Source organism: Mobula birostris, chromosome 8 (genome assembly GCF_030028105.1).
Source record: "Mobula birostris isolate sMobBir1 chromosome 8, sMobBir1.hap1, whole genome shotgun sequence".
Lineage (NCBI taxonomy): Eukaryota > Metazoa > Chordata > Chondrichthyes > Myliobatiformes > Myliobatidae > Mobula > Mobula birostris.
Window position 1 is genome coordinate 158460243 of NC_092377.1, and position 27599 is coordinate 158487841.

General features: G+C 43.7%; 1 protein-coding gene across 8 annotated transcripts in view; it reads right to left on the reverse strand.

The window, feature by feature from the left end:
* Window positions 1-27599, reverse strand: part of LOC140201862 (ankyrin-1-like) — a 302101-nt gene that overhangs the window by 54700 nt on the left and 219802 nt on the right. For all 8 annotated transcript variants that reach the window (XM_072266606.1, XM_072266608.1, XM_072266605.1 and 5 more), the window contains 10 exons: window positions 26140-26351; window positions 24994-25198; window positions 23937-24033; window positions 22773-23001; window positions 19965-20090; window positions 16139-16258; window positions 12739-12823; window positions 10181-10255; window positions 7688-7819; window positions 5490-5633 (listed from right to left, as the gene is read on the reverse strand). In XM_072266606.1, coding sequence (XP_072122707.1) covers window positions 5490-5633; window positions 7688-7819; window positions 10181-10255; window positions 12739-12823; window positions 16139-16258; window positions 19965-20090; window positions 22773-23001; window positions 23937-24033; window positions 24994-25198; window positions 26140-26351 — 1425 coding nt within the window. The remainder of the gene's footprint in view (window positions 1-5489; window positions 5634-7687; window positions 7820-10180; window positions 10256-12738; window positions 12824-16138; window positions 16259-19964; window positions 20091-22772; window positions 23002-23936; window positions 24034-24993; window positions 25199-26139; window positions 26352-27599) is intronic.

The following is a 27599-nucleotide window of genomic DNA, read 5'->3' on the forward strand; positions in this document are numbered from 1 at the left end:
ACATTTGAAGAGTTAAGCCAATTAGTTTCAAATAGACATTACCAGTCTGTTTTAGAAAGACATGCCAAGTGACATTGACAGTTTGTGAATCCCTGGATTCCTGCTAAATGCTTCAGCTTTAGGCCTGGCAGATGATTTCTTTTAATGACTTCCACAAAGCAAAACACAGTCACATGCAAGCAGTTTTCATCTCCCACTCAATGAATGGATGGCAATTTTTTTTGGTGTTCCTTGGAAAATTATGTAATACGTAATTTGGGATTGGAGGAATGAATTTCTGCCATCGATCCAAGGCATGGGGGTCACTTGCAGAGATTCAGTCTACGCACAATGAGCTACAACTACTTGAACAAATAGCACCACCTTTCCCTATACACCGAGACTTTTATCTACATGGAGCTTTCTTCATCATAGAGGTCAGTAAAGCCATGCAATTGGTCACAGTTTGCCAGTGGTCCAGCTATATAAGACCTAAAAATAAATCATAGTCATAGAACACGAGATCACATAAACAAGCCCATCGGCCAATCTAGCTCATGCCGAACTATTAATCTACCTAGTCCCATCAACCTGTACCTAGATCATAGCCCTCCATACTCCTTCCATCCAAGTAACTATCCAATCCAATCCATAGGGACAGAATTAGGCCATTCAGCCCATCATATCATAACAGATGATTGAAGGTATATCTGACAATGGTGCAAGGTGAAGCCTGATGATACTCCCTCACTATTTATACCATCCAGCTCCACCCTCCCATCACTGCAACTAATATCCTTGTTTTTTCCTAATACTCACTCAGTGGCCACTTTATTAGGTACACCAGTACTCCTGCTCGTCAATACAATTATCTAATTAGCCGACCATGTGGCGGCAACTCAATGCATAAAAGCATGCAGACATGGTCAAGAGGTTCAGTAGTTGTTCATTTCAAAGAATTTGGAAGAAACGTGATCCAAGTGACTTTGATGGTGGAATGATTGTTGGTGCTAGATGGGGTGGTTTGAATATCTTAGGAACTGCCAATATCCTAGGATTTTCATGCACAAGTCTCTAGAGTTTACAGAGAATTATGCAATAAACAAAAATCAAGTGTGTGACATTCCTGTGGGTGAAAACACCTTGATAATGAGAGAGGTCAGGGCTGGACTAATTCAAGCTGACAGGAAGGCAGTAACTCAAATAACCACACTTTACAACAGTGGTGTGCAGAAGAGCATCTCTGAATGCACAACACTTCAAACCTCGACCTGGATGGTTGACAGCAGCAGAAGACCACAAGCATACACTTTTAAGCATGGCTGCATGTTTTTATGCACTGAGTCATAGCTATGATTAGATATTTACATGAATAAGCAGCTGTGCAGGTGTACCTAATAAAGTGACCACTGAGTACAAGCCTCACTCTACTCAATCCCTTCCATTCCAGGAATGAATCCAGTGAACCTTTTCTGTACACCTCAAAGTGCGGGAAATCCTGATTAAGAGAAACTGCCCACATTTCTTCAGTGCTGACCTTGGCAAGACACCGTCAAATTGCAGCAAGGATTCCTCACTCTTATTCTCCAAAGGTAAAGGTAGCGCTTGTTTCTGAAGTGCTTGCCAAACACGTGCATTAACTTTGGACTTTGTGGATGAGGTTTCTGAAATCCCCACAATACCAACATTGATAGTGTTTCAACTAAAGAAAGTTATTTTCTTTTCTTCCTACTGAAGTAATGATCTCATACTTCCTGCATTATATCCACCTGGGATACTATTGGCCAATCATTCAACTGCCTTATGTCCTTCTTGGATAGATGTCCTTCATATCCTTCTTTCTGATTCAGGGTTTCCCAACCTTTTTTATGCCATGGACACCTTCCATTGACCGAGGGGTCCCTGGATCCCAGGTTGGGAATGCCTGCTCCAACTGTATCATTTAAAAACTTGGAGATGTTAGACTGGCTCATCTCCATTCAGTTCATGGAGTCATAGAGAAGTACAGCACAGAAACAGGCCCTTTGGCCCATCTAGCCCATGCCAAAATCCTTTAAACTGCCTACTCTCATCGATCTGCACCGGGACCATAGCCCTCCATTGCCCTATCATCCATGTACCTAGCCAAACTTCTCTTAAATGTTGAAATCAAGCTTATGTACACCACTTGTGCTGGCAGCTCGTTCCACACTCTTACGACCCTGAATGAAGAAAATTCTCCTCATGTTCCCCTTAAACGTCTTACCTTTCACTCTTAACCCATGACCTCTGGCTGTAGTCCCACCCAATGTCAGTGGAAAAAGCCTGCTTGCATTTGCCCTATCTATGCCCCTCATAATTTTGTATACTTGTCACTGATAAAAGTTGTGAATGTTGCCTATCTGATGTTACATGTCCATGATGCTGCTGTAAGTAAGTTTTTCATTGCACCTGTGCACACATCTACCTGTGCATGTGACAATAAACTTGACTTTGAGTTTGAATTAATGGAAGCCAAGCTCTAATCCTTGAGAAACTAAGTTACATCTTATCATTCAAAAATATTTTCTTTCCTCTCCTATTGTCTTTTCACTTGTGTTAAGCCAAACAGAATATGTACTAACATATTCTGTGGTACATTGATGAGAGAACTATGGAGGGATATGGCCCAGGAGCAAGTAGATGGGACTAGGCAGAACACCAGGCCGGCATGGACTAGATAGGTTGAAGAACCTGTTTCTGTGCTGTAGTGCTCTACGACTCTATTACTCCCCCCCACCCCGAAACACCAGTTCTAATGTGTCAACAACATCTTGTCCGGCAGCTTATTAAATGCCTTCTCGAAATAAGCACTGCTTAAAATCCAATGCAACACGCACAAAATGTTGGAGGATCTCAGCAGGCCAGGCAGCATCTATGGAAACGAGTAAACAGCTGACATTTCGGGCTCAGACCCTTCATCAGGGAAAAAAAAGGATGAAAAGTCTGACATGTTATTCCATGGCTGCCACGAGGGCACAAGTAGATTGGAGAAGCAACATCTAATATTCTGCCCGGGTAGCCTCCAACCTGATGGCATGAACATTGATTTCTCGCGCTTCCAGTAATTACCCCCCTCCCCCTTCACCTCCCTTTGGTGCTCCTCCTCCTTCACTTTCTTCCATGGTCTGCTACACTCTCCTATCAGATTCTCCCTCCTCCAGCCCTTGGTGTCTCTTTCACCAAGCAACTTCCCAGCTCTTTACTTCACCCCCTCCCACTCTCCCGGTTTCACTCATCACCTACCACCTTGCACTTCTTCCTCACCCCCCCCCACCTTCTTACTCTAACTTTTCCTCTTCTTTTCCAGTCCTGCAGAAGGGTTTCAGACAAAACGTTGACTGTTCATTCTTTTCCATAGATGCTGCCTAATCTGCAGAATTCCTCCGGCATTTTGTGTGTGCTGCATTGGATCTGTAGATCTTCCTATTTCTGCTTAAAAGCCATCTCTTCAGCCAAGCTTTCAGTCAGCAACACCAATTTTATTCGATTTCCCTCCTGCTTTGTGACGTTTCACTATATTACAGTTTCTTTATACCTTTTTGCTTTCATAAAATATGAAATGATATTCTTGGTTGAGAATCTATGAAAACATCTCATATTTCTTGCATAAATGCTGTTTGGCAAATTGGTGTTTTAAATGGGATATTGTAGCCACTGAAACACTTTGTTACATTGAAACACGTAACTGTTACCATGTTTTGTTAAATTAAGGAAGCTCCATGAAGAAAAAGACTGAGGATATTTTTATTGAAAAATCATCTGTGGGTTTTTAAGATAACTAAAAGTTAAGAATCGCCACGGTCCAACAGTTTGATTTGAACCCCCGTTTCATTCTTCCACATCTTAAAGTTGGCAGCATAATCTGCTTCTTTTTAAGTATAATTTCCAAGGAAAACGTTGTTCTAAGCCAAGATGTAGAGAAAACAGAGCAGACGTGCAGTAGATAAGATGGCACAGAACCAGATATCAACATAATATCAGAGGTCAGAGGTAGAGAGGTGACAGAAAGTTTAAGCAGTTTCACCTTCAGCATGGGAAGTAAACAGTTGATAATCAGAAGATTTCACATACATGGAACAATATGAATTCAGCTATAAACACAAAGATCATTATAGGTTAATGCAATCCCAGTTTTGGTCATAATGTCATTGCGGTGGGAATGCTTAGAATTCTCCTCACACAACTAATGTACTTCCATGTGATTCAGTTACTTGAACCCATGTTAACTAGCAGGGTTCAGACTTTGAGGTAATAATTCCTTATGTACCGTTGAACTTCAGGTAAGATCTTAAGAAGTGGGGAACCCCACAATATCCCGACTGGTTGTCAGGAAGGCTCTTAGATTACACTTCTGCCTTGCCATGCTCTATCAATAAAGCCACTGACTATCAGTCATAATTTAGCAAGCTGGATTTTGTGCCGAGATGATAACTTTTTCAGGAGGCAGTGACATTTATTGCTTTGAACGGAAAGGGTTTTAACATGACAGAACTTAGTTTAACCTGAAAGGGATCAGAATCACTTCTGATGTAGGATGTGTCCTGCACAAACAGGAACTTCAAAATTAATTAATTATCAAACTACATATATATCACCATATACTACCGAGATTCATTTTCCAGCAGACATGAATCTCAGGGCAGTATATGGTGACAGATACGTACTTTGATAATATACTTATTTTGAGCTTAATGCACTGCCAGGTTTACACAGCACTGTTTCAGTGAAGGGCTGGAATTCGGGGCGGGATAATGTGCCTAAAATGAAGATGTGAAATATTATCTGTGTCCAACCACAGGACCATAATACAAAGCAAGTCCATCAGAAGGGTGAATAAGTATCATAAGATGATAAATATCATAAGTATCGTTGATGGTGTGGATAGCCAGAGGCTTTTTCCCAGGGCTCAAATGGCTAACACAAGGGGGCATAGTTTTAAGGTGTTTAGAAGTAGGTACGAGGGGGATGTCAGAGGTAGGTTTTTCATACAGAAAGTGGTGGGTGTGTGGAATGCACTGCCGGTGATGGTGGTAGAGGTGGAGACAATAGGATCTTTTAAGAGACTCTTAGATAGGTACATTGGGCTTAGAATAGAGGGCTATGCGCTATGGAAATTCTGGGCAGTTTCTAGAGTAGGTTACATGGCAATATTGTGGGCTGAAGGGCCTGTAATGTGCTGTAGATTTCTGTGTTTCCGTGATAGATTGCCTCCTCAAAACACGGTTGTGTCTTTTATGCAGTCACATCAAGAGGAATGCAAGTATAGTCAGTTTGCAGGCACTAGTCTGTTGGGGATTTAACTGTTGCAAGCACAATGACGCCTTACTCCATAGTTCACCTTTAAAACTTGATACTCCTCTCTCCTTGTAACCACTTCTTTCTTTCGGGGGAAGACTGCTGACGTGAACTTCTCACTTGTAAAGTACAAGTAGAAAGAAACATACGCAAGAGGACAGTTGATTTGAAATGTAATGGAGGTGTAGTCTTACCATTCACAGCTGGAGAAAGGCTTTGGTCTCTTTCTGTGTGCTTTGTATTCCCTTTCAGAGGGTGGCTGTTCAAACTGGACCCTTCCAGTATACTCACTATGTCACTGCGGTCGATATTCTTCAGTGCCGAATGTAAACTCTCCACTAACAAGACAGAAATGTCAGTTCACTGTAGTGACCATCTGCTTTATTTATGTCCCTCATGATTTTAGATCAAGCCTCAGTCTCCATCAAATCAGGGAAAACAGTCCCAGCCTATTGTTGGAAACTACTGTTTTTTTAAAATACTACTTTTTATAAGATTTGTACTTCTTAACAAACTCATGTATTTTTTACATTCACTGGCAGAAAGCAGTATAGCAGCTGAACTAACGGTTTATCACCGGTCTCATTTTTCATTGGCTAAGAATTAGCACATTGCTCATGTGATGTAATTATTTTAATTACGTAGTCTACGAATTAATTCATTCCTAGCTGAGGAATTTCTCTTATCTATAAAAGTGATGGTTTTTTCCTGTGTCTTACGTCCCTTAACATAGCTTCTCAGCCTTTTATTTAGTTTGCTTAGTAATTGTACATTTATTTGTACTCTAAAATAAACTGAAATCTTGGACCTACAACTGTTTGCCATTTTTGACTCCCTCAAGAACCCAAAGGATGAGAAATCAATACGAGATCCAACTCTGACCAGTCTCTTTTTATGGTTCAGGCTCTCTATTCCCAATAAATTATTTCCCTTTTAGACAAAATCACATCATCATCACACTGGGAAGAAAACTCAGTATTGATATCTCCTATTCAACTACATCAATGTTCCATTTACCATCTTCAAAGTACATGGGATACCAAGAGACTGACCAACCTGGGACATTAGGAGATCTGAATGGAGTAACTACTGGCACAGATATAATACTCTACAATACCTTCTCCTTTGGTGAAACTGAATGCCATGAACAGTTGTTTTCTCAGGTTGGGTGAACAAGGGATTTGCACTCCCTGCATTCCATGGTGTATCCATGTTATTATGGGAAGCTATAAAGCAGAGGTTCTAAACCTTTTTTATGCCATGGACTCCTACTATTAACCCAGGGGTCCATGGATCCCAGCTTAGGAATCCCTGCACAGATTCTGGCCCAACTAAGATAAACCAGCAAAACTTCTCCATACCCACTCCTCTACATCCACCCCATTGGTTACAGGTCCGTGGCCCATGGTCCAAAGTCCCTTCCCATTCCTGACCCAGCAGTAGAAACACCAGTGTATCGAACTGGTGTAGAAACAGATTGATATTCATATGTCATCAACAGATATCAAAACTGTTCCTCCCAAAGCACAGAATGTTTTTCTTGCACTACTGTGGGCTTTTCCTTTGCTTTAATTGTGTTCCTTATTTCATAATTTTGTACAATTTCTGTTTAGTTTATATTATTTGCAAGTCTGTTGTACTGCATCTCTAATGGCTGCTGCTGCAAGTTAACCTTCTCATTACGCTGTGCATATGACAATAAATTCAACTTCGACAATACATCTCGGGTAAGCTCTCCCAACTGCTGAGCACATCTACATGAAACACTGTCGTAGGAAAGCAGCATTCATAATCAATGATCCTCACCACTCAGGCCATGCTCTTTTCTCACTGCTGCCAACAGCCAGAAGATACAAGCGTCTCAGGACTCACATCACCAGTTCAAAAACTGTTACTACCCCTCAACCATCAGACTCTTGAACAAAAGAGGATAACTATACTCATCTATTGAGATATTCCCTCAACCAATAATCTCACTTTAAGGACTCTTTATCTCATTATGTCATGCTCTCGTTATTTATTGTTATTTATTCATATTTGCATTTGCACAGTTTGTTGTCTTCTATGCCCTGCTTGCTCTTTCATTGATCCTGTTTACTGTTACCATTCTATAGATTTGCCTGATCCTGTTTACTGCTACCATTCTATAGATTTGCTTGATCCTGTTTACTGTTACTATTCTATAGATTTGCCATGTATTCTCACAGGAAAATGTATCTCAGAGTTGTACGTGGTGACGTGTACAGTATCTACTCTGATAATTAATTTTACTTTGAACTTTGAGCTTTAGTTCAGGACTTCTTTTATCCCAAACTGTTCTAATGTTCTTTGTGCAATTTCCCCCACAGTTTTCACAAGTGTACATGTGGCCTGGTTGATATGTTCAACCTACTTTTGGCTCTCTTTCCCTCGTGACTGGCCCACAGATTGAGAAGGGCAGCACTCTGTTCCAGCAGTGAGTTGGGATTCTCCACACGGATCCTGTTGATGTCATCGACTGAGAACTGCAACTCCCTTGCTAACTCTGTAACCAATAGTCAAAGATGAGCAGTTAGCAGAAGTAACCTCGCTGACAACCATAACGGAGATGAATTACCAAATGTTACATTTTACTAGTTGAGTTACTCCACATTCCCCGGGCAATGCACACAAAATGCTGGAGGAACTCAGCAGGTCAGGCAGCATCTAAGGAGTGAAATGAACTGTTGACCATTTGGACCAAGATCCTTCATCAGGACTGGAAAGGAAGGGGGCAGAAGCCAGAATAAAAAGGTAAGGAGAGGGGAAGGAGCACAAGCTGACAGGTGATAGGTGAGACCAGGTGAAAGGGGGAAGGTGGGTGGGTGGTGGGGGGAGATGAAGTGAGAAGCTGGAAGGTGATAGGTGGAAGAGGCAAAGGGCTGAAGAAGAAGGAATCTGACAGGAGAGGATGTGGAACAAAGAGAAAGAGGTAGAGCAGCAAACAGAGGCAGTGGGCACCTTTTAATGACTGGAGAGGGAAGAGAAAGTCATCTTGTGCTGACCTGCTGTGTTCCTCCAGCATTTTGTTTGTGTTGCTCAAGATTTCCAGCATCTGCAGCATCTCTTGTGTTTAAAAATTAAACCTGGACAACTTCACCAAAGGATAATTGTTGACCTTTGAAGTGAATTAAAATGTCACTAACTTATTCTGGCTTCTACCCTCTTCCTTTCCAATCCTAATGAAGAGATTCAGTTCATTGTTGACTGTTCATTTCCTTCCATAGATGGTGCCTGATTTGCTGAAACCCTCCAGCATTTTGTATGTGTTGCTCATGATTTCCAGAAAATGCAGAATCTCCTGTCTCTTCACGTTCCCCGGGACAACTTTCACAGCTCTGGCAGCTGGGTTCGGATCTAAGGCAGGATGGGAGGGGGAGAAGAAGATGGGAGGGGGAGAAGAAGGTGGGAGGAAGGAATTCCAGAGATTTCAGTGCAGAACATCCTTTACTTGCTGATATTGGTGTGGAGAGTTAGTGACAGTTTGATTCACTTCTGAAGTCAATAGCTGTCCTTGGCAAAATTGTCCAGGTTTAATTTTTAAACACAAGAGGCCACAGATACTGGATACTTAAGCAACACACACAAAAAGCTGGAGGAACTCAGCAGAACAGGCTGCACCTATGGAGAGGAATAAACAGTCAATGGGTCCATCCAGTCCTGATGAAGGGCATGAACATTGGCCGTATACTCCTCTCTGCATATGCTACCTGACTTGCTGAATACCTTCTGCATTTTGTGTGTGTTGCCATCTTCCACTGGGCATAAGATACCAGAATTTGAAATCATGTACCATCAGGCTCCATATTGAATGATTCCCTAATATGATAAGATGGAGTCTTGACCTCATAGTCTACCTCATTATGATCTTACACCTTATTACTTACCTGCACTGCACTTTCTCTGTAGCTGTTACACTTTAATCCACATTGTTATTGTTTTATCTTCTCTGACCTCAATGCACTGTGTAATGACTGGATCCATATTAAAAGTATGCAAGACAAGTTTTTCACTGTCTCTCAGTATATGTGAGAAGAATAAACCAATACCAACTCTTGTGAAAAAAGAACTCTCCTTCTTCCCCTTCCTTTTTTTTCTGGTGAAAATCCAGAATATCTGTTTCTATCTACTAAATCTCCAACCCTTCCAACAGGGTCGATACTGAGCAGTTGCTTCCCCAGCTGTAGAATTTCAGGATAAGGCGCTGGTCATTTAAGACTGAATAAAGGAGCAGCTTCTTCACTTAGACAGCTGGGAATCTTGGAATCCTCCACCCCGAGTCTGTGGATGTTTGATTGATACATACTTATGAGGCTGAGGCAATAGATCTTTGGACATTAAAGAAATCAGAGGTTAAGTGGATCAGGTGAGAAGCTAGACATGGGGTCCAGGATCAACCAAAACTTCAGTGGAGGGTAGAGTAGACACAAGCACCCTTTTATTTATGCTCCTCTGTTCAAAACTTAAATTGATTTGGAAACCTTTTTAGAAATTGCTTCAACAACCTTTGTTTCTGTAATAAAATTACACCTATTTTTCAGAACTTCTTGCTCAGTGTTACTTTCCATATTTCAATATTATAGATCTTTACTATAACAATATTATTTATGCTTCCCACATTTTTCTCTTCTAGGGTGCCAGAAGTTGATGCAACGATGACCCAACTAAGGTCTTGGACAATTTAATTTCATTTTCTTCTGTACTTTAAGGTCAGGTTCTTAGTAAATCTAACTCATCCATCCTTAAGATGGGGAAAATATGTTTGAGACAAATAAGCAGCCAATGTTAATGACTGAGGGAGTGTTGAGAAACAGAGAGAATGTAAAGATGGCAGTCCTTCAGAAAGTCTGTTCGTACGTGAACTCACCAGCCCAGCTGGGACCGAGCTGCTCAGCTATCAGCGACATCTTCATTTCTGTGCGTTCCCAAGCACTCAGGGAGGCTGCAACATTGCAAGCACAGCGTTAGTCATTGACAGCGCATCCGAAATCCTCAGCAGGTCAGGCAGCGTCTGCGGAGGGAGAGTTAATAAGGCTCTGGCCCTCCCATCCCAGTCAGGTCACTGGCTGGAAATATTAGCTCTGCTCTGTTTCACCAACGCTGCCTGGCGTGCTGAGTATTTCCCTGTTTTTATAGTTTTATTAAAACCATGGCTCTTTGAACATCCCTACTTTCATCAGAGCACTTCACTCAATCACCTATACTCTCAGTAATTAACAGAACCCCCTCAAAGCTCTTCTGTGAAGGATATGCATGATAGGCTCTGTGTGGTAAATGAAGGCTGGCAGGAGGGGCAAGATGGTTTATCCAGTACTTTTGCTTTGGATTCAATTAACTGGATCAGGGACAATAAAGTAACATTATACGGTTCATGCTGATGGACTGATAGGAGCAGAATTAGGTCACTTGGCCCATCGAGCCTGTTCTGCCATTCAATCATATCTGATTTATTATCCCCCTTGGCCACATTCTCCTGCCTCCTCCCTGTAACCTTCGACGTCCTTTCCAATCAAGAACCTATCCACCTCCACTTCAAATATACCCAGAAACCTGGCCTCCATGGCCAAATGTGGCAACAAATTCTACATATTCACCACCATCTGGGTAAAGAAATTCCCTTTCATCTCTGTTCTAAGGGGTCTGTATTTTTTTATGTAACCATATAACCATATAACAATTACAGCACGGAAACAGGCCATGTCGGCCCTTCTAGTCCGTGCCGAACTCCTACTCTCACCTAGTCCCACCGACCTGCAGTCGGTCCATAACCCTCCATTCCCTTCCTGTCCATATATCTATCCAATTTAACTTTAAACAACAACATCTGGGTGCATTCTGTGGCTGTGTCTCTGGTCTTAGATTCCCCCACTATAGGAAACATCCTCTCAACGTTCACTCTATCTAGGCCTTTTATGGTTGAATGGTAACAGATGGGTAGTGTAAAATATCTTTGAACAACACTCTAATTTGAAAAAGTTAAACCCAGTACTTCCTCCAGGCTGGTGTGACAGTGAACTCAATTATGCGTTATTATTAAATGCCAAAAACACCAGCTAGTTTTGTTCTGACAATGACCATAAAACAAAGTTTAGCATCAAGTTTTAAGGAGTCAGGGGAAGGTGGGGAGAGGGATGGACTGGGAATAGGAGGGACAGTGAGCCTCTTACAGAGGCGTGGAGTTATATGGCACAGAAACTGGACCTTTGACCCAACTCATTCACGTTGATCAAAATGCTCATCTGAGCTGGTGTTGGCCTGAATCCCTCTAAACCTCTCCTATGCAAAACATTTCCTTTCCCATGGTGGGAAAGCAAGGAAACCATCAGATGATTTCCTGATGAACCATCAGAGAGGAGCTACAGGAGTCTAAAGACACACACTCAATGTTTTAGGAACAGCTTCTTCGTCTCTGCTGTCAGATTTTTGAATGGACAATGAGTCAACCCACGAACGCTACCTCACTATTTTACTATTTTTTCTCTTTTTGCATAACATATTTAATTTAATTACTATATATTTATATACACACACATATACATACATATATAAATATATAAAAAGTCTTAGGCACAGATATGTAGCTAGGGTGCTTAAGACTTTTGCACAGTACTGTATTTGTCAATGTGGAGCGGACAGCGAGCTGGTAAATCTGGCGGGAGCAAAGGATGCTGGGAATGGCGAGGGTGGAGTGCTGCAGGAGGAGTGTGTGACAAAAGTCAGAGAAGGAGTGCCAGGGATTGGGGTGGGCACAGATGCAGGCACATCCAGCCCTGAGGCACCAGGCAAGGTCACTTGATTCCAAATAACTGGTTTATTGATCACTACAGAATGTCTGTTTGGTGTTTCCTGCTCCCTCCCCACTCCCTTTCCCTTTTCCCAACCATGGTTCCCATCTCCCTGCCCCGTTCCCACTTACAGTCCCGAATTTCATAACCATGACAACAGACCTAATTCTGATTATGAATCAAGGATGGAAGCAAAGAAGAAAGATGGTGTGAGGAAGGAAATTAAGCCAGGTTTCACAGCTGCCAAGCTACAGTTAAACTTCTATCGCTAGATGAAAAACCCCTCTGGCACTCCAGCAGATGGTGGACCAGCATTCTGGTAGTGATGCCAGCACTGAATTCTGGAAACTGGATGGTATTGATTCAGGCACTTGTCCACTTTCTATGTTTTCTTTTTGCCCCAACTCCCACTTCCGTGAGCTTCAGTAATCGTTCAAACTTCACCCGAAACTGAAGATGCATCACTGGGAAACCGGCAGGGCAAACCCTTCTGACTCAGCCAGAGGAGTGACACCATCATATTATGCGAGGACGGGGCTGGGCTCGTATCCAGTACTTAGAAACGGGGAGGTGGGGTGGTGGTTCTCGTTTGCAGTGTCTGGAAACAGGCCAACGCGAGGTAGAGATGGAGGGTACGTACCCATTGCTGGCTCGGTTAACGTGCTGTACCGCTCGCGCAGGGCCAAAGGGGTCAGGTTCCGTCGCCGCTCCTCACTTCCGTCGATCTGGCCAGGAGAGAGAGTATGCTTCAGTGCAGCAGTAAACGCGAGGCATTGGTGGACACTCAGCCCGGCGGACAGCCCACCCCACCCAGCTGAGCAATCGCTGAGCTGAAAGCTGTCCAGGTTCGAGGTATCCTTTAGGTACCGGCCCATGTACAAAATAAGACCACAGACCATAAGACAGAGGGGCAAAAGTCAGCCATTCGGCCCATCGAGTCTGCTCCGCCATTTTATCATGAGCTGATCCATTCTCCCATTTAGTCCCACCCCCCGCCTTCTCACCATAACCTTTGATGCCCTGGCTACTCAGATACCTATCAATCTCTGCCTTAAATACACCCAATGACTTGGCCTCCACTGCCACCCGTGGCAACAAATTCCATAGATTCACCACCCTCTGGCTAAAAAAATTTCTTCACATCTCTGTTCTGAATGGGCGCCCTTCAATCCTTAAGTCATGCCCTCTCGTACTAGACTCCTCCATCATGGGAAACAACTTTGCCACTTCCACTCTGTCCATGCCTTTCAACATTAAATAAAGCAGCATCCTCCTGAGCTTCCTCAGTCTCTCTCCCCACTCCTCCTTATTCACTCATAATATTACACAGCCCAGTTAAATCTGCCTCAGAGTCCACTGTCCTAATGAAAGAACCTCAGCTCAACCAGTCTTGTGCATGACTAGAGTTCTGCCAAACAGCGTTGCAAATTTCCTCCCCAGCCTTTCCAATGTTACTGCGAGCAGAGTACACTAGCTGTGGCCATACTACTGAGCCATCACTGATTTTAACGAGCTCACGCCAATTATCAGTACATTAAACTACTGATTCCCTGAAGAAGGGTCTTGCCCAGAAACGTTAACTGTATATTCCTCCCCTGTTGCCACGTGGCCAAATGGTTAAGGCGTTCGTCTCGTGATTTGAAGGTCGCTAGTTCGAGCCTTGGCTGAGGCAGCGTGTGTGTCCTTCAGCAAGGCACTTAACTACACATTGCTCTGTGATAACACCGGTGCCAAGCTGTATGAGTCCTAATGCCCTTCCCTTGGACAAAATCGGTGGCGTGGAGAGGGGAGACTTGCAGCTTGGGCAACTGCTGGTCTTCCATACAACCTTGCCCAGGCCTGCGCCCTGGAAACCTTCCAAGGTGCAAATCCATGGTCTCATGAGACTGACAGATATCTATAAATATTCCTCCCCATAGATGCTGCCTGACCTGCTGAGTTCCACCAGCATTTTGTGAGTGTTGCTTTGGATTTCCAGCATCTGCGGAATTTCTTGTTACAGTATGTGATAACAATGAATGCTTGTTCTCTCGATCTATCTCACCACAGCCCCTGCACTTTGTCTGCCTACCTGCAATGCACTTTCTCAGTAAATGTGCCATTATCTTCTGCAGTCAGCGTCATTAATAGCCCCTCTAACCCTGGTCATTCCCTCTTCTAACCCTCCCATCAGGTGCAACATACTAAAACTTGAGAACATCCGACACCAGGCTCAAGGATAGCTTCTATCACACTTTTATAAGACTGTTGAAAGGGCTTCTTGTACAATAAAGATGGGCTCTTGATCTCTCAATCTACCTTGTCCATGGACTGTGCATTTTATTTGTTTACCTGCGCTGTATTGTCTCTAACTGTAACACAATATTTTGCAATTTCTTTCCCTTGCGTACTATTTCACTGTACTTGGGTATGGAATATATATATATACACACACACACACACACACACACACACACACACTGTATATATATTGCACTAGCCTCCGAAGTAGTATCCAGGACTACTTCATGGAGCAATGCCTCAAAAAGGCGGTGTCCATCATTAAGGACCCCCATCACCCAAGTCATGCACTGTTCTCATTGCTATCCTCAGGAAGGAGGCCCTTTTCTCTCCAGATACACTTCCCTTCAGGGAGGTTCAAGCTGATTTGCCCTGGATGGATGTGGCACTGACTGAATTTGGTGCTCCTTCCCTCCGCTAGCCTGCAGGTCACCCTTGGGCGAGGTGTAGCATCTGCTTTGCCCCCAGATCAGGGTAGTGTGAAATGGACGTAGCAGGTGGTAGATGGTCGTATGAGCAGCTGATGCACATCACGAGTCCTGGTTATGTGACCACTGATGCTAGGCAGGAAATCTCTGATGAGTATTAATAATGGCCGGGGTCACCCGTCCTGTAAAGACACTGCCCAGAAGAAGGCAATGACAAACCATCTCTGGAGAAAAAATTGCCAAGAACGATCATGGTCAAAACCATGATCGCCCATGCCATACGTCACAGCACATAATGTATGACTGTACCGTGATACAGTGAAAAACTTTGTTTTGTATGCCATCCATACAGATAATTTCATCTGCATTCTGTGATTGCTTTTCTCATCTACAATGAGGTAATACAAGAGAAAAATAACAACCTTATCCAGTCTAGTATCCAGTACATCTTCAAGGAGCGATGCCTCTAAAAGTCAGCAACTATCATTAAGGACCCCCTCAGCCAGAACATGCCCTCTTCTCATTGCTACCATTAGGAAGGAGGTTCAGAAGCCTGAAGGCACACACTCAGTGATTCAGGAACAGCTTCTTCCCCTCTGCTATACGATTTCTGATGGAGATCGAACCCATGAACACTTCCTCATGACTTTTTTATTTCTATTTTTGCACTACTTATTTAATTTAATCTATTTAACATAATATATATCACACTAGCCCTCTTCTACTTTTGCACTACATATTTAATTTTAGTTTTTTTTCTCTATATTATCATGTATTGCATTGTGCTGCTCTTGCAAAGGTAACAAATTTTACAGCATATACTGGTGATATTAAACCTGATTCTGATTCTGATGTGCAATGAAAAACTTTGCTTTGCATGCCATCCCAACAATTCATTCCAAACATAAGTACATTGAGGTCGTACAAAGGGGAAAGCAGCAGCAGAATGCAGAAGAAAGCGTGGCAGTTACAGAAAGGGTGCAGTGCAGGTAGACCATAAAGTGCGAGGCCTGTCACCAGGTAGACTGTGAGGTCTAGAGCTCATTTTACCTCACATAAACCGTGGGTAGTGGAAATCTTGAGCAACACACACACAAAATGCTGGAAGAACTCAGCATTATGGAGGGAAATAGAGAATCAACATTTCAGGCTGGTCCTAATGAAGGGTTTCAGCCTGAAACGTTGAATACTTTACCATACAGGTAGGCCATTCTATAGTCTTATCACAGCGGTATAGAATTCAGCACAGGCACTTCAGTCATGTCTGTAAGCACTGGGGGTCCAGCTACCTGCGGGAGTTCTGCATAGTCAACATATAGAAAAGTCTGTTACCTTCACACAGGGAGGCATGGTGATGTTTAGGTTACAGATGATGTGCTGTTGCTCTTCGTATTTTGTTGGCTTTCGAAGGAAGGAGATGTGACCAGTGTGCTCTTTGCTGAGATCCCTCACCTAGACAAAGCAAGATATTTATTTATTTATTGAGATACAGTGTAGAGTAGACCCTTCCGGCCCTTCGAGTCACACCGCCTAGCAACCTCTTGACTTCATCCTGGCCTAAACACGGGACAATTCTTACAATGACTAATTAACCTACAAACCGGTATGTCTTTGGACTGTGGGAGGAAACCAGAGCACCCGGAAGAAACCCACACGGTCACGGGGAAAACGTACAAACTCCTGACAGGCAGTGGTGGGAACTGAACTCCGGGTCTCAAGCTAGCCACTGTGCTACCAGTTACGAAAACAAGAGATTCTGCAGATGCTTGAAATTCAGAGGAACACACACAAAATGTTGGAGGAACTTCAGCAAAGCGGTCTCCCAGTCTTTTATGCCTTTTATATATTGGCGAGACCCGACGCAGACTGGGAGACCGCTTTGCTGAACATCTACGCTCTGTCCACCAGAGAAAGCAGGATCTCCCAGTGGCCACACATTTTAATTCCACATCCCATTCCCATTCTGACATGTCTATCCACGGCCTCCTCTACTGTAAAGATGAAGCCACACTCAGGTTGGAGGAACAACACCTTATATTCCGTCTGGGTAGCCTCCAACCTGATGGCATGAACATCGACTTCTCTAACTTCCGCTAAGGCCCCACCTCCCCTTCGTACCCCATCTGTTACTTATTTTTATGCACACGTTCTTTCTCTCACTCTCCTTTTTCTCCCTCTGTCCCTCTGAATATACCTCTTGCCCATCCTCTGGGTCCCTCCCCCCCCCCTTGTCTTTCTTCCCGGACCTCCTGTCCCATGATCCTCTCATATCCCTTTTGCCAATCACCTGTCCAGCTCTTGGCTCCATCCCTCCCCCTCCTGTCTTCTCCTATCATTTTGGATCTCCCCCTCCCCCTCCCACTTTCAAATCCCTTACTCACTCTTCCTTCAGTTAGTCCTGACGAAGGGTCTCGGCCTGAAACGTCGACTGTACCTCTTCCTACAGATGCTGCCTGAACAGGGTGAACAAGATTTCCTATCCATGCACCTGTCCAAATGATTTTTTTTAGGTTGTCAGAGTACCTGCCCCAGCCACTTCCTCCAGCAGCTTGTTCCACACATTCACCACCAGCTGCATGAAGAAATTGTCCTTCAGAGCCCATTCTAATCTTTCCCCTCTCATCTTAACCCTACACTCTCCAGGTTTTGATGCCCTTCCTCTGGGAAAAAGGACTGCGTCCATTCACCCCATCTATCCCACTCATAGCTTTATGCACCTCTGTAAGGCCACTCTCGGTCTCATTTGCTGCAAAGGATAATGTCCTAGCCTGACCAATCTCTCCCCGTAGAGCCACTGAGCATTGTGGGCATACTGCGTTAGCATCAGAATCTATGGCGACACTTGCAGGCTCCCCCAGCACATTCTTAGGTTGTTAATACCAATGGTGCGTTTCACTGTATAAATGTGTTCCTGTGATAAATAAATGAATCTGAATCTCAAGACCTGGCAACATTCCCATAGATCCTTTTACAATGTACGAAAACTACAGCGAATTGTCAGGCCAGCAGAACAGGTCATTGGCTGCAGTCCACCATCACTTCAGGACTTGTATGTATATAGGACAAATAAGAGGGCAAGAAAAGTCATTGTGGACACTATCCACCCTGCAAATTGCCTTTTCCAAAAGTTCCCTCTGGAAAGCGTTATATACAGTACTGTACTAGTTAGCTCCCCCACCACTCCCTCTATCTTTTACCCCCATCACTGCACTGCACAACTCCACCCTGGATGGTCCCAAGTCCGGCTGCGAAAGGAGGTTTGTGCACGGGGCTAGGAACCTAGTTCTGTAAAATCCCAGAGCCACAGAAATGCCAACAGAAGCTCTGAAGAGCTCATCCCTGGGGGAAGAAGTGTCTTCATGGGCTACACCTCAAAAGACTGAGAGACTGACCCAGGACAGAGGACTCTGATGAGATTCTGTTGGTGGCCTCTGCCCTGTCGGCGTGATGGGCTTAAGAAGAAGAGGACCACACTGTAAACACTTCAAACTACTTTGAATGAAGCTGTTTACATATGTATTTATCCACATTTTATCCCATTTCTGTACTGTAAACTCTATTTCATATAATTCCATAAAACCATAAGTCCACAAGTCCATAGGAGCAGAACTCGGCCACTTAGCACATAGAATCTGCCTTGCTATTCCATCATGGCTGATTTATTTTCCTTCTCAGCCCCATTCTCCTGCCTTCTCATCATCTTTGACACCCTAAAAGTTCTGGTCACCTCACTATGGGAAGGATGTGGAAGCATTGGAAAGGGTACAGAGGAGATTTACCAGGATGCTGCCTGGTTTAGAGAGTATGCATTATGATCAGAGATTAAGGGAGCTAGGGCTTTTACTCTTTGGAGAGAAGCAGGATGAGAGGAGACATGATAGAGGTGTACAAGATAATAAGAGGAATAGATAGAGTGGACAGCCATCGCCTCTTCCCCAGGGCACCACTGCTCAATACAAGAGGACATGGCTTTAAGGTAAGGGGTGGGAAGTTCAAGGGGGATATTAGAGGAAGGTTTTTTACTCAGAGAGTGGTTGGTGCGTGGAATGCACTGCCTGAGTCAGTGGTGGAGGCAGATACACTAGTGAAGTTTAAGAGACTACTAGACAGGTATATGGAGGAATTTAAGGTAGGGGGGCTTATATGGGAGGCAGGGTTTGAGGGTCAACACAACATTGTGGGCCAAAGGGCCTGTACCGTGCTGTACTATTCTATGTTCTATGCTCTAAACTAATCAAGAATCTATCAACCTTTGTATTAAACAACCTTTACTCAATGACTTGGCCTTCACAGCCATCTGTGGTAAAGGATTCCACAGATTCACCACCCTCTGGCTAAAGAGATTCTTCCTTATCTCTGTTCGAAAGGGGCTCTGTTATATTGTTAATTCATGCTCGTTATTTATTGCTATTTATTTGTATCTGCCTTTGCACAGTTTGTTTACAGTTTATAATTCCTGATGTTTGCAGTTTACAGTTACAGTTCTGTAGATTTTCTAAGTATGCCAGCAGAAAAAGAATCTCAGGGTTGTATGTAGTGACATGTATGTACTCTGATAATAATTTTACTTTGAAATTTGAACCCTACTCTGATGCTGTGCCCTCTGGTCCTAGACTAGAACACAGCACTTTGGCCCACAATGTTGTGACGATCATGTAGCCTACCCTAGAAACTGCCTAGAATTTCCCTATCACATAGCCCACTATTTTCCTAATCTCCATGTATCTATCTAAGAGTCTCTTAAAAGACCCTATTATATCCGTCTCCACCACTGTTGCTGACAGTGCATTCCCCACGCACCCACCACCCTCTGTATGAAAAACTTCCCCCTGATAAACCCTCTGTACCTACTTCTAAGCATCTTTAAACTATGCCCCTTGTGTCAGCCATTCCAGCCTTTGGAAAAAGCCTTTGGCTAGCCACACGATCAATGCCTCTCATCATCAGAAGCTTTGTCTCCACATACACTCTATCTAGGTCTTTCAATATTCAAAATCCTAGACTATCAGACTTCAGGAAACATTCTCTCCATGTCCACCCTACCTAGGCTTTTCAATGTTCAAAGCACAGACCAGAAGTCTGTTAGCATACGGGTGCCATTGACGCTGGCTTACACAAATTGGTTCTGTCTCCCTGTCTACTTCTCAGCGTGACCCACCTTTATGGTGATGGGGAGGCGGTTTTCTTTAAATGAGTGGAAGTTGAAACACCGCTGCTGTCCTGCTTTCCTCACAGGCACAATGTTGCCGGAACATTCCATGTACAGTGGCATTCCTTCTCGGACCTGAGAACGATGAAAGAGAAGAGCAAGAGAAATTAATGGTGACTTCTAGAAGAACGACCGACACCTATATTCACCCTTCCACTGTTAAATGACAGCTGAGGACAGGTGGAGGGGGGAGAACTTCTGAAGCTTCCTTACCCAACTACCTGATGACACCAGGAGATGTGCACCAGGTATGAATATGCAGATGGGAGTCATCTTTTAGAGACAGTAAATGGGGGCCTTGTCTATTGATACAAATGGATGCAGTGTACCATGGTCAAGAACAGCTAATCCCCTTCAGCCACTCAGCTCTGGAACCTGAAGCTCTATGACCACTTTTGGGTGGCAAGGTGAAGATTTGTCTCTACCAAAGGAGGTATAAGGTGCTCCTTCCCTCTGCTAGCCTGCAGGCCAGCCTTGGCAAGGTATAGCACCTTCTTAGCTCCTCTCGATCAGGGAAAAATGAAGCCATGGGAGCAGGTGGTGGATGGTCGTACAAGCAGCTGGTACATATCACAAGTCCTGGTTATGCAACCACTGATGCCAGGCAGACAATCTCGGAAGTGTGTTGATAATGGCTGGGGATCACCCACCTTGTAAAGACACTGCGCAGAAGGCGGCAATGGCAAACCATTTCTGTAGAAAAATTTTGCCAAGAACAATCATGGTCGTGGAAAGAGCATGAACACCCATGTCATATGACATGGCACATAACAAGTGAACAAATTGTAAGTATATTGTTAGATTGAGCATTCTTTGTTTACATAATTCATTATGGGTTATATGTAAAAGTACCCGAATGGCATAAGTCATTATTCCACCATGTCGTATGTGAGCACTTCACTAAAAAAAACTAAGTAGGTAAGTGTCCCAGCTCCTGTGTTTTTCTCTTGATTAGTTTCTGGATTTACAGAACATAACAGCCTGCTCCTTGTTGCTGTGTAACAACTGAGCTGGCAGCACTTAGAGAAAATTCACATTTACCAGTGGTGAGCTTTTGAAAGGGACTTGGTTATTGCTTTTAAAATCTACCTTTTTTTTTTAAAAGGTGGATTGGATGTTGAGACACCTTGTGGTGAAGCCAGTGGGTAGTTGTCCCACAACACCAGTAACCCAGATTCGATCCTACCCTCTGAATCTGTTTGCGAGTAGATCTCATACTTTCTCTCTGTGACTGTATGGATTTCCCGCCTGGGTGCTTTGGTTTTCGCCCCCATGTGAATTGGTAGATAAGCAGGAAATGTAAACCACACATAGTATCTAAATGACTGGAAGAATCTGGGGAGAATTGATGAGATTGGCGTAGGATTGGTCGGCATGAATGCAGTGGGCAGCATGATTTAAAACGTGGAACAAAATGCTTTCAGAGTGTCAACTAACTTGGTTACTGCAGTATATTTTACAGATCAATGAAAATGGAAGCAATTTGTTAAAGTCAAAGTAAGTTGATTATCAAAGTATGTATATGTTACCATTAACATACATATACCATTACCATGGCATTCCTTATCTTTGAGGCATTAATAAGAAAATTAAGAAAAACAACAGAATTATTTCATTAGCAGTTTGAGGAGATTTGGTTATGTCACCAAAGACACTCGCAAATTTCTACAGATGTACTGTAGAGAGTATTCTAACTGGCTGCATCACCGTCTGGTATGGAGGATTGGGGTGGGAGCTACTGCACAGGATCAAAATGAACTGCAGAGAGTTGTAAACTTAGTCAGCTCCATCATGGGCACTAGCCTCCCCAGCATCCAGGACATCTTCAGAGAGCAATGCCTCAAAAAGGTGGCATCCATCATGAAAAGCTCCCATCTTCCAGGTCATGCCTTGATCTCATTGCTACCATCAGGAAGGAGGTACAGAAACCTGAAGGGACACACTCAACGATTCAAGATCAGCGTCTTCTCCTCTGCCATTGATTTCTGAATGGACATTGAACCCATGAACACCTCCTTACTACCTTTTTATTTATATTTTTGTACTACTTATTTAATTCAACTATTATATATATATATATATATATACACACACACACACACATTTACTGTAATCCATATTTTTTCTCTGCTATTATGTATTGCACTGTACTGCTGCCAAAAAGTTAACAGATATCACAACATATGCCGGTGATATTAAACCTGATGCTGATTCTGATGTGATCGAGAATCTGTGAAAAACTACATGAATAAAGATTGACAAACAATCAATGTGCAAAAGAAGGTAAATTGTTTAAAAAAAATAATAAATAAGTAATACTGAGAACATTAGTTGTAGAGTCTTTGAAAGTGAGTCCATAGATTGCGATATCAGTTCAGTGTTGAGGTGAGTGAAGTTATTTAGCTGACTCAGGAGCCTGATGGTTGTAGGATAATAACAGTTCCTGAACCTGGTAGTGTGGGACCTAAGACTCCTGTACCTCTGTCTTGATGATAGTGAGATGAGACCATGGCCTGGATGGTGGGTGTCCTTGATGATGGATGTTGCTTTCTTGTGGCAACACTCTTTGTAGATCAGGAGTTCCCAACCTTTTTCATGCCATGGACCAATATCATTAAGCAAGGTGACCGTGGACCCCAGGTTGTAGATGTTCAGAGTTGAGGTGAAGGAAGGTGAAATGAGTGAAGTGAAATGAACTGAGCACAACATTAGGATACCAAGCAATCCAAGAAGGTTCAGGAAGTGTTCCCATCATACCTCAATGTCCCTGCTCCTTGCCACTTCAGTGAAGTTCTCGTGTTGCTCTAGGGTCTTGTCTACCTTGTCATCGCTCATGCAGTAACACCGCAGGCGGCCGTCTCTCCCATCGTGCATCTTGGCAAACACCACAAACTTGGCCATGTAGGGCACAGCCATCAACTCATTGTAGATTTGGGTGGCAAAGTTCACAGCCTCTGCAGTCCGAGGACAGTCTGCCAGCCAAAACCTGCAGGAGGATGGAAACACGTTTCTGTTTACTCAGAAAAGGGGTGTGGGTGTCATGCGTAAGGCAGAACCTATTGCTCAGCTCCCTTTGGTGGCGGGATGAGGGGTTCATTAGCTTCAGTGAATGTTAACAGTCTTCCAATTGGTGGCCTGGAGCCGTCTATGGGTCAGTTGTGTAAGGACACCAGATTTCCTCTCCCAAACATAATCAGAGGCTTTTGCAATAACCTATTTACCATTATCGAGACTGGCTCCTTGCAGAACATAGCACATTACAGCATCATACAGACCCTTTGGCCCATGATGTTGTACCAAACTTTGAACCTACTTTAAGATCAACCTAACCTTTCCTCCCACATAACCCTCCATTTTTCTATCATCAATATGACTAAGAGCTTCTTAAATGTACTTAATATACCTGCCACTGTCCTTGGCAGGGCTAATCATTCTCTGTGTAAGGAACTTACCTCAGACATCTGCCCTATATGTTCCTCCAATCACCTTAAAATTATGCTCCCTTGTATTAGCCATTTCTGCCCAAAATTAACAACTTACAGCATCACTAAACCAAGCTTCTGGACAAGTAACTCAACTGCTATGTCACTATACTTCATGCAACTACCACTTAACATCAAAACAGCTGAAGCAATTCTGGAGAAATACGACACAGATTTCAGGGGTAAGACCCAGTCACAAATGCAGATAGCATGGAGCATGCGCATTATGAACTGTCCCGTTGTTCACTTTGGAACAAAATTGGAGCAAGAAACACCGAACAGACAAGGTGAGAATGGACCGACTGGTCAACATCCAATATTACCCATCTCGAGTCTGTTTCCTGATGCAGGAAGCACTGTATATGTGTTTGACCAGGAATCAGCGGTTATAAAGCAAGAAGTCTGAGTGAGAAGACCCTGGTCTGGAGGAACTGCTCACCTTGCTGACACATTGGTGGTGAAATTTGCACAGTCGTTTGCATGGATAAGTTTGGTGGTTCCCGTGATGTCTTCCCATTGGGCAGTCCCTGTTCCTCCTGCAGTTGGGAGAAAAAACACAACACACAGGCCAATGAAAGTCACACAACACCTTACAAATAAAGTTGGGGAGTGATAACATTCTTCCCTGTTTCTGCAACAAACTGCTCAGTCAGTTCTGTTTCTACAACACTGGCGAGGAGAGTTTTCAGAATGCCCTACCAATGAAAATCATTCAATACTAGCCACCAGACGCTTGTGACTGACTCTCTGATAGTCAGGTGGACGGTGACCGGAACAGGAAGCAGGCTGAAGGGGGAAAGGATGAGGAAACAAGGTTGCATTCAGCCCACACAAAATGGTGGAGCAACTCAGTGGTCACCTAAGGAGGGAAATGAACAGCCCACCTTTCAGGCTGAGACCCTCCATCTCGATCAATGAAGAGCCGTGGCCAGAAAAGTCAGCTGCTCCCATTCCCTAGCGCATGCCACACGCCTTTTTCACAATCCTTTTTGTTTTGGCGTGTGCATGCGTGCATGTTCGTCTGTGCGTGTGCGTCTGCGTGTGTGATGTTGACGGGATGATGTCTTTTTCATGCCTTTACAAGGCGCGGAGCGAGAGAAGAGACTGTGTGGTGTGCCACTCCTCACACAAAAATTTCGCAGTATTTTTCCCTTTTACTTTACGAGGTTGAGTTGCGATCTCGACACTCAACCCGGCACGGATGGAAAGCATACTCGGGAGCGGACCTGACTGGGTTCGAACCCAGGAACCTCTGTTCCAGAATCTGGTGCTGATGTCATTGCGCCACCAGCCAGCCCCTTTTTCACAACCCTAATAACTTGTGAAGTTGGAAAGAAACAAGTTTACAAACAAATCTAACTCAGAATGGGCCAGGGCAGTTTATCCTACAATCGTTTCACAGGAGGGAGCCACTTGGTTCATGTGAGCTGCAAAATGCCACCCATATTAAGCCAGGTGTAGACAGTGCAATAGGAACAGCAATTAAACTGGCTGACCTATAACGCTGCATAGCAACCGGAGGCTGGTCTCGTCTCCTTCACAGGTGTTCTGCCGGTTGTTCCTCCACGAGGGTGGTAGTGGGATCCGAAGACCGATTGGGATGTGGAATTTCCTTCGCCGGGGCTCCACCGTGACAATCGGGCTGAACGTTGCTTGGTTGCCCACCAGCTTCGTCACCAATTCATCAGGAATAGGCTGAGCCTAGAGTAAGACAGGGCAATCAGGCATCAGCAATATGATAACAGGTTATAAAGGCAGCTGTGCTGGGTACCCATTCAGCTCTAAGTCTCTGGAACAAGAGAAATGCAGAATCAGGTTTATTATCACTAGCATATGTCATGAAATTGTAACTGTGGCAGCAGCACAGTGCAAGGTATAAAAGTTACTGTAAGAAAGGAAGAGTAAATAAATAGTGCAAAAGAGGAAAGGTGAGGCAGTGATCATGGACTGTTCAGAGATCTGACAGTCATAGTCATAGCCAGCTGTGATTCACAGTTTAAGATGAGGTCCGTTTAGGCAAGACACCAGGTCTTTAAACATCTGTGAAGAGGATACTTTCACAGGAACTGAATGGCCAAATAGTCAACTTAAATTTAAATTTAAACAATAAATATGCTGCCTGAGGAACTCAGAGGGCCAGGCAGCAGAACAGGGAAATGCACTCTTCTCAGGTATACCGGTACACCTTCTCATTAATGCAAGTACACAATCAGCCAATCATGTGGCAGCAACTCCATGCACAAAAGCATGCAGACATGGTCAAAAGGTTCAGTTGTTGTTCAGACCAGATATCAGAAAGGGGGAAAAAAAATGATCTAAGTGACTTTGACTGTGGAATGTTTGTTGGTGGCAGACAGGGTGCTGTAAAGGAGAACAAAATAATTGTTACTCTGGATCTGATGCATCACAAAAAAAACACAATAAACATAAATATATATAATATAGCTTATATACAAAAATTGATTGTATGTACATAAGGTGACACTAGGAGAGAGCATCCTAACATTCTACAACACCGCATAGTATAGAAACTGCGCTGTGATGGGCAGGGGCTCTGCAATGGATAGTTAAAACTGCCCAACACATTACCTGCACCAGCCGTCCACCATTAAGAATATACCTACACAAAGGTACATGCTAACCTGAAGGCCCAGGCGGACTCTCTTGATTACCGCAGATGGGGGGAACGTGGTCTGCACCTTTGGTACGAGCGTGCTGCACACCACTCCACCTTCGGGCCCAATCCACTCGGTATCCTGCTTGATCCGGGAAACAATTGCAAAATAAAGCGGGAAGTCCATGGAGACGATGCGGCAAATCCGTTTCCGCTCCAGCTCCTCCGGGGAGTCCAGGTCTGTGTGGACACAAGGCTGGATGAGAACGAGGCAACTGACAGCACTTACGTACACCCAGACGTAATTTCACTTGCAGACAGATAATCCAAAGTTCAACTCCAGATATGACTGTTTCAGAATTTTAATTTGGTTCAATATGTTCAGTTCTCACTCTATAGGAAGGATGTAGAGGGTTTGGAAAGCATGCAGAAGTATTTCACCAGAACATTGCCCAGATTAGAGATTATCTATGAAAAGGAATAAGCAGGACCTGATGAATAGTCTTGGGATGAAACTTCAACTGTTTATTCCTTTCCATTGTTGCTGCTTGACCTGCTGAGTCCCCCCAGCATTTTGTGTGTGTCTTACTCTGGATTTCCAGCATCTGTAGAACCTCTCGTGCTTTGGATTAAAGATTGTCAGCTGTAACAAGAGGGTATATTACCTAAGGGTGGCAGGGTAGAGATTCGTCACTACAAAGGAAGTTCCTTCCCTCCGTTACCTTGCAGGACACCCTTGGGCAAGGTGTAGCACCTGCCTAGACACCCCCCATCAGCATCATGGGAAGCCATGGGAGCAGGTGGTGGATGGTCGTATGAGCAGCTGGTACATATCACAAGTCCTGGTTATGCGATCACTGACGCCAGGCAGACAACATCTGAAGAGTACTGATAACGGCTGGGGTCACCTGTCTTGTAAAGACACTGCTCAGAAGAAGGCAATGGCAAACCACTTCTGTAGAAAACTTTGCCAAGAACAATCATGGTCAACGACCATGATCGCCCACATCATATGACACGGCGCATAATGATGATGTCATAGGATCCGGCACATGATGATGATGTATCTACTTGGATTGTTTTCTCTGCAGCGTCAGAGGCTGATGGGGTTGGGGGGGGGGGGTGACTACCTGATATAAGTTTATAAATTACGGGAGTCAGAGTCTTTTTGCTGTGGCAGAAATAGCAAATACTAAAAAAGATCAATTTTCAAAATAAATTTTATTATCAAATTACATACAGAACTCTGAGATTCATTTCCTGTGGGCACACTTAGCAAATCTATAGGATAGTAACTATAACAGGATCAAAGAAAGATCAACCAGAGTGCAGAAAACAACAAACTGTGCAAATGCAGACTGTATAAATAAATGGCAATAATATAATGAGAACATGAGATAATGAGATAAGGAGTCCTTAGCATGAGATTGCTGACTGTGGGAACATCTCAACGATGGGGCAAGTGAGTGTAGTTACCCCCTTTAGTTC